Source organism: Apteryx rowi, unplaced genomic scaffold (genome assembly GCF_003343035.1).
Source record: "Apteryx rowi isolate R43461 unplaced genomic scaffold, aptRow1 scaffold_6, whole genome shotgun sequence".
Lineage (NCBI taxonomy): Eukaryota > Metazoa > Chordata > Aves > Apterygiformes > Apterygidae > Apteryx > Apteryx rowi.
The window spans coordinates 1,766,072-1,773,832 of record NW_020450871.1 but is presented as its reverse complement, the minus strand read 5'-3'; the positions used below and the strand labels follow the sequence as shown (position 1 = coordinate 1,773,832).

The following is a 7,761-nucleotide window of genomic DNA, read 5'->3' as shown; positions in this document are numbered from 1 at the left end:
CTCACCGCAGAGGGCGGCGCAGCGGCGCACCGCGGGGCGCCCGCACACCAGGCTGCAGGGGATGCACTGGCAGACGAGGGCGTCCCAGTACTGCTGGTCCGTGCAGTTGCTCATGGCATCGCACCCGCCGCGCGGCCGAGCCATGCCTGCGGGAGAGGAGGGCCGTGAGGCGCCGGGCCCCCGCCGCCGGCTCCCGCGAGCGAAAACGCAACTGGAGCGACGGCCGGTGAAACCGGCGGTTTCGAATTCTGGAAACGCCCCGATTCCCTGGTGGCTTCGGGGCGGCCCGTGCCATCCCGCGGGGGGCGTTTTCCGGCACCGCTCTTCGGTGCTCCGCTCTCATAACGAAAGCGGGCTTTGACGTGTCCGGCCTTCCCGGGAAGCCAGAGCGGGGATGGCTCGCCGGGGGGGTTTAAGAGCGGGCTCGGCGGATGCCAACGGGGACCCTGGTGGCGGAGGCGGTTTTGCACCGCGGGGGACGGCGAGTGGCCGCGGCAGGAGCCCTCTGCACCGCTCACAGCCAGCGGTGCAAAAATCCACGGAAAAAAAATCAGCGTGCTCACGCAGGCTCATGCAGCAGCCAAAACCTTTGCACGTTGTCCTCGCCGGGCGCCCCCAGCCCTTGTCCCGCCGGCGGGAGGGCAGTCGCGCTGCAAAGGCTCCGCTCGGCACTGCGGATGCGAGCGGTGCCCGGAGCCTCGCATGTGCCCCCGCAGATGTTTCCTGGCCCGGCGGCGCTGACGGGACCCGAAAGGTTTAAACCTGGCCTGCGCTGGGGCACTGGTTTCTGCTCGCCCGCAGGCTGCCGCCTCCCTCGGCTGAGCCCTCTGCGCCGCTGCCTCGGCAGGGCCCAGCCTGGTTTTTGTGGGTTTTTGCACAGAAATGCCCCTGCGCCCCCTTTTCTCGCCACACGCTCCGGTCGAACAAGTGCATCCCGCTGCTTCCCGGTGCAGAGTGGTCCCGGCAGAGGCGGCTGAGGCCCCGTTCCCACCTCTCCCCGCTGTGAACCAGCTCCATCCCGGGGCTCCGCGTGTGCAAACCCCTCCCGTTCCCGTGGGGTAAAGGCGAAATCTGCTCTGCCCGAGGACACGGGCCTGCGGTTGTTCAGTTAACGTTGCTTAAAAAATTAAACAGCGGCTCCCTTCAGAGCCAGCTGCGGACGATCCCCAGGGTGCAGCGAGGCGCCGGCCCGTGCTCTCCCGCCGTGCGCTTCGAAGGCTTCTCGTCCCCCGCGAGAAGCCGCTGAGGACCACGGCGCCGCGTCGCAGTGGGTTTGCACGCGGGGTGCGGCGGCCTGGGAAAGGGAGGCTTGCGGCAGCGGTTCAGCCGGGGGAGGCTGCAGGCCGGCAGCCGCGCCGGAGCGCCGGGTCCACGGCGGCATTTGGCCCCCCCGGTGCCCCCACCCCGCAACAGCAGGGCGAGCGCCCCAGCTCCGGCTCCGCTCCGCCAGCCTGGGAGTCCCTCCGTGCCCTGCCGGCTCACCTGGAAAAGCCGCCGGCGGCCCCCGGCCTCGGTCCCCTCGCCCGTGCAGCTGCCCCGCATCCCCAGCCCGGCGCGGGAAACTCACGCTCGACTCTCCCGCGGTGCCGCTAGGCTCCCCGGGCTGCTGCCATCTCGCCGCGCGCCGCGGCCCCGCGCCCGCTCATTACTCAGGAGGTTTATTATTAGAGATCGATTTGATTAATGCCTGGGCCATGTGTTTCCTGGGGCTTCCCCTCTGTCCCTCCCATGCAAATGGTCCGCGTGCGCGGCGCAGCGCCGCGGGGCGCCCTGCGCGGCCGAATGCTCGGGCACCGCGCCAGTCCGCGCTTCGGGAGCGGGGGCCGCCGGGGGCTCGGTGGTGCTGGCCGTGCACCGGCCGGAGAAGCCCTCACGCTGCTGCAGCTCCTGCTTTGCTCCCAGGGTGGAGCGGCAGAGGCTGCCCGCCGGGAACGCCGTCCATCCAGGAGCTGCCCGGGCCCCTGCCCGCATCCCACAGCAGCATCTCGCGGGTCCCAGCAACGTGCTTGAAACACGGCTCCTCTCCGGCAGCCCCGAGGCCTCGGAGCCGGCGGCAAACCTGGCCGGGCTCCGGCCCCAGGCGGCTCTTGCAGATAGCGGCTGGAGGTGAAGGAAGCAGTAATAACGCGGCTTGGTTTTTGGATAGCAAAAGAGTTACCTTTGCTCCGCCGGCAGCCTCCAAGTACGGCTACGCGCTTACTTTTAGATCTCACCTTGCCAATGAGGAGGGGGGATCAGTAAATGACCGAAGCAGCAGCGTAACCGTGCCCCCGCAAAGGCCGTTTTCAGGCTGTAATGCGGTGCATGCGGCTCTTCCCTTGCCAAGCCAGTGCCGGAGCTGGTGCCGGTGCTGGTGCCACAGGGAGCTGCCCGCGATTGCCCTCCCGGAGCGACCGGCTCCCTCTGGCCGGCAGGGCCTGACGTTCCCGGACAAACCCGACCCGCTTCGCGGCACACTGCGGGGTATCCCTAGGGAAAGCCACGTCAGGTCGCACAATTACTGTTTTTTCCGCTTTTCCGCTAGGGCTGCGTTAACTCCTGGCTGTTTCTCCCCCTTTCCTGCCGAAAGGAGCCGGGCGCGCAGCAGTGACTCAGCTCACAGCGGGGCGTTTGCGGGACGTTTTCTGCAGTGGCAGCTGAGGGGGGAGGAAGACGCGATACCTTTTACTTTCTCTAAACATCAGTGGGGCAGCAGCGGGGTTTTTTCCGTTCRGGTTAAAAGCTGCCACTGTGCCGCTCACCCGGCCCGTTTCCCAGCCCGTGCTCCCCGCCGGGCTTCCCGGGATCCGTGCGCGGGGCTGCAGCCTCGCTGCACCCGCTGCATCACGCTGGGCCAGCCTGGCAGGTGCCGGCGTGCAGCAGGCATTCGCGGGGCGGGAAGAGGCGCAGGAGGCTTGGCGGAGGCTGGCTCCAGGGGATCCGGCCGGCACTGGAGGGGGAAGAGCCGCGGGAAGGGTCGGGCTGGGCAGGCGAGGAGGGTGCGTCGGCTGCCGGGGCCGGCAACGTGCTGCCCGTTACGTTTCTGACTCAACCCAAAAGAGAAAACGCGCGCGGACGGGCGGCGTTCTGCCCCCGCGCCGGGGCCGCTGCAGGCGCCCCGGAGGCTGAACCCACTCGCGGGGAACGAAGCCCCGGAGCGGAGAAACCTGGTGCCACGGAGAAACCCGGCGCCGGCTGCTGCTCGGCCCCGTGGCGAACGAGGGACACCGGCCTCGGCACCGTCTGCGGGGCCCCGGGGCGAGGGGCAGGCTCACGGCACGGGGCTCACGTCCGTGCCCAGGGAGCAGCAGCAGGGCCCGGGAAGGACCCGGAGCTTGGGAAGGGGCTTGGGGGGCGGTTGAAACCCCGCTGCAGGGTTCCGGGGCTTCCTGGGGAGATGCGCCTTTGGCTGCGCGGGGCCGGCGGCGCTGCCCGGACGGCGGCAGAGCCCGCGGCTCAGCGACCCGGCGAGCACGCAGGCAGCGGACGCGGGAGCCGAGACCTCGGCGCCTGCCGGCGGCACCGGAGCCCGGCGCGGCCCGCGGGGTTTTGCAGGGGAAACCTGCCGCCGTAAATAGCAGCTGGCGCCTTGCCGTTGCCACCCTCGCCTGCCCTCGAGGGGGAAGTGAGAAGCACTCGGGGGAGGTTTGGCCGGGCCGCGCGAGCGCAGCTACAGCCGCGGGGGGGGAGAGCGCCGGCGGGCTGCTCCCCCGCAGCCTCCCCCCTCCTCATCCTCCCGCAGCCCTCCGCATCCCCGTTGCATCCTTCGGCATCCGCCGCGCACGGCTCCGGCGGCACCGCGCTCCRGCTGGGGTGACGGAGCCCGGTTTGTCCCGACGGGACGGTTTGACACCCCGGGGTGCGGGCGGATGGGGGGGGACGGTTCGGCTCCCAAACGTTTCGGGCCGGGGCGGCCTTCGGCCTCGCGCGGCGGCCTGCGGGCTCTGCCCAGGAGATGGCAGCCTCGGCCAGCCCAGCCGGCAGAGCCCGGGAGGCAGGTGAGGAAGATGAGGCAAAGCACCATCTTTGGACAGGACGGCTAATAGGAGAAGGCAGCATTTCCCGGCTAAACCTCGGCACGGCCACAGCAGCCGGCCCCGCGCGGGGGAACGGGCTGTTTCCATGCTGGATTTTGGCAGCGGGGCATCTCCGGCCAGTCGCCTTCCCGCGGGTGCAGGCCGCCCGGCCACTCCGCTGTTAATCTTTAGCACGGAAAAGCCATGGGGAAATTCCAGAGGGCTGGAGGGCAGCCGGGGGGAATCCAGTATCCCAAAGGGATAAGGGGGCTGATCCCAGGAACCGCCGCCCAGGTAGGCTGCTCGCGGTCCCCGGCCAAGCTGCAGGCAGGGCTGTTTGGGATACCGTCAGCCAAAAATGAGAAGCTAAAAATATAATTAAGGTCGTTAGCTCGGTTTCATGGATGGCAGCTCCCGTCAAGTGAGCCGGCTTTGCTCTCTGGCACGGCTCTGGGCTGGCTGATAAAGCTAATTGTGCTGCTGCATTGTAATGGCTTTCTCCAAAGTATTTAATTTGCAGCCATGTGACATTTCCATTTGGGAAGCCGGCTTTATACGGAGTCACTGGAGCGCACATCCGACGGGCTGCGGCCGGCTGCGTTTTGCACGAGCCGGTGTTTTTATCGGCGACGCCGAGCTGCCGTGCGGGGCCACCGGCTTCGCCTGGCTCGACGGGCACCATCCGGCCGAGCGGGCTGCACGGACCCGGCACGCGGGGACAGCGGAGCCGGGTTTTCCCCACCGAGGCTACGGCGAGGTCTAAGGGCAGGAAGCAGCCGCTGGACCCCAGCGCCGACAACCCGGCCGAGAGGACGATTGCCCGTTGACCCTGTTTTAGGAGAAGGGCATGAACTCGGAGTCACGCAGCGTCTCTGGACGAGAGGAAATCTCCACTTGGCGGGACGCGACTGAATCCAGCTTCTGGGAGAAGCTTTCCAGCCTGCGTGGGAGCGCGTGCGCCTGCGCGGGCAGCAGGGCAGGCGAGGGCTGCGCCGCACCATCTCGCGGTCCTGCCCGGCCCCTGCAAACCACTGCATCCGCCGCTCCGGGCTGCAATCGAGAGCTGTGGTTTTTCTCCAGCGGATAATGCGGGGTTCTTTCATTTTTCTTAGCTTCCCCCAGGATGGGAAGGTTGGGCGCAGGCAGGGCAAGGAGAGGGTATCCAGGCGGCCCCGGGCCCTCCCCTCCCTGGGGCTTTTGGCTGCTCTCGGCCCCAGCCCGGCTCCGGAGCTCCACGGGGCTCCCAGGGCGTCCCGGCTATTAAAGGATGAATCCTCGCCTCCCCTCCGGGCACCCGCCTGTCTCCACCGCGACGACGGCGAGGCGGCGGCACGGAGGGATGAAACTCCTCGCCCGGGGTGGCGCGAGCACCCAGGCGTCCTGGCTTCGGCGCCCCGGTGCGGCTCCCGCAGCCCCAGTGGCACCCATCCTGGCAGATCCTGGTGGTTTTGGTCCCGGCGGCCCCTTTCCCAGGGCAGGGGGGATTTGCCAGGGCGCTCTTCCCCCATCAGGGCTGGGAGCCAGTGCTGGTGCCGGTGCCTAACACCTCCTGGTTTTCAGCCTGTTTCCCTGGAGTTTGGGCTCCGGTCTGCACTGCTGAGTCACCGCAGCTCGTTGCACCGCTGCCGTCACGGCTCCCGGACGAATACTTTCCATTTTCCCATTGCTTTAATTGTCCTAGTTGGAGAAAACTGCTCCGGAGTAGCTCTGGGCTGCAGAGACCTGCTACGCTCCAGCTCCCCCAAGCCAAGGCCACCGTCACCTCCCTGTTCCCGCGCCGGGGCTCTCCGCGCCGGCCGGGGACACAGGGCACGACGGGGGACGCGCGATCAGGAGCGGGGGGTTTTGCCGGCCCCCTCCCTGCGTGCTCCAAATCCAGCCGATTGGCGACGAAATCCTTCTTTATTCCGTGCTCGCCCTGCGCGGCCTCCCGCGTGCCGTGGCGACGGGGCGGCCGGTGCGAGGGTGCCGGCGGGGCCGGACTCTCCCTCCCCATCGCGGGGCGGGCGCCCGCGGCCCCCCGGCTCCCGCGAGTCCCCCCACCGCCGACGCTGCCGGCGGCGCGGCTGAATGCCGCCCGACGGGTTTGCGGAGAGGCTCGTCCCGTCCGGCTGGATTTTTTTGGCGAGGCTGGAGTCGGCCCCGGCACCAGCCGCTTCCCGCCAGGCGCTGCCGGCTCTGCCGGGGCACCGAGCGGTGCCAGGTCTCAGCCCCACGGTGCGGGAGATGCCCGGCTCGGCCTGGCTTGGGATGGAGCAGCTGCTTCCCGCCTGGCTCTGCCAGGCTTGCGCGGTGCCAGCACAGGGAGCGTGCCTGCTCCCGAGGGAACGGGGATGAGCTCTGGCTGCCGGGATGGTGCCCTGGGCACCGGGGACCTCCCGTAGCAACACGGAAGGTCTTTTTCCCGCAGAACAGCAGGGTGCAGGGATGCAGGAGAGGGCGATTCGGAGAAGAATCCAAGCAGGCCAAGCAGCCATGCTCCTAAAAGCAGGGATTTGCAGGCAGGCGGCTGCCGAGCCCGGCCATGCACGTCGCAAGCGGCGACAGCAGGAGGGAGGGAGACGATTAAAGCGGCCTTTGATGAAGCCAAAATTAATAAAGAAGCAGCGATCGCGCCCGGCTTGCTCTGCGCGCAGGACRGCAGCGCAGAGACGGCGCGTCAAGGCCGGGGCCCACATCAAACGAGCCGGGCGGCACGCGGGTTGTTCCCAGTCTGGACCAGGCGAGGAAGGTCCATGTGGATTTTCCTAATTGCAGGTCCCATCCCGAGGTCGGCGGGAGCAATTTGGGCACCTGGGCAGGACGCGCGAGGCCCCGGTGCAAAGGGGGTTGTGGAGGGGCCACGCTCACCCCCTTCCCGCCCCTGCCGGCTGCTCCAGGCTGCAATTCCCCGTCCCTCGCCCTCCCAGGGCCTGATGCCTTCCTGCTCCAAGGTGCCTCCATCCCTATCCTCTCCCAGCCCGAGCAATGGCCAGGATTAGGCGAAACCAGCTCTGCCAGGAGAAGGAAGCGGCTCCCTGCACCGAACACGCTGCAGTCCCAGCTGCTCCGTCCCGGTGCCCAGCCCTGCTCCCCCCGTCGCTGCGTCCCACTCTCGCCCCCCCCCCCAGTTTGCAAGACTATTCCCGCTGCTTGCTGGATTCTCCCAGATCGCGTTGTGCTGGATCAGTGAGTTAAACCGGCGCCAATGCACGCAGCCAGAGGGGTCCCGGGACCCCCGAAGCTGAGCTGCCCCCCGGACCCCGGCTGCATTTTTGCAGCTGTAAGTGGGGTTTTTGCACTCAGGGTGTCCGTTGGTTTGCAGCTCTCCACGCTGGCACGGCCCAAGGGAGCCGCCTCCGCCGCCGGCCCCGCGGTAGTTTCCACCGGATAAAAATGTGCAGAGCAAACAGGAGCTGCCCGCGCCGTGCCACGGCACCCGGGTGGGGGGGGTAACACGGTCCCGCGGGGCGAGGGGCGCCCCGTCCCGCCGCAACCCCCCCCCGGTGCTCGGGGCTTTAGCCCGCGGGGGTTAAACCCAGCGTTGCAGCTCGCGGGGGCCCTGCCCGAGGTGCCGGGGTGGACGGCGGGGGGGTGCTTTCTCTCTGGCTGCCCTAGGGAGGTGGGGGGGCCCCTCTGCTTGGGGGGCGGCTGAGGGGGTGCAACCCCTGCACATTGCACCGTGCACCCGCCCTGCCGTGTGGAAAGGAGGGTCCGGAGCTGTGCACAGCGCTGCGCGGTGCGGAGGTGTCAATGCACGATGTGTGTGGGGGGGCGCATGTGGTGC

At 68.6% G+C, this 7,761-nt stretch overlaps 1 protein-coding gene across 1 annotated transcript in view; it reads right to left on the bottom strand.

The window, feature by feature from the left end:
* The window catches only part of TNFRSF13B (TNF receptor superfamily member 13B), a 6,380-nt gene extending 4,760 nt beyond the window's left edge, over positions 1–1,620 (bottom strand). Inside the window, exons 1-2 of the mRNA XM_026083099.1 lie at positions 1,568–1,620; positions 6–146 (exon numbers count right to left, since the gene is read on the bottom strand). Of these exons, the coding sequence (XP_025938884.1) occupies positions 6–144 (139 nt within the window). The 5' untranslated portion in view covers positions 145–146; positions 1,568–1,620. The remainder of the gene's footprint in view (positions 1–5; positions 147–1,567) is intronic.
* Positions 1,621–7,761: the final 6,141 nt, after the last annotated feature.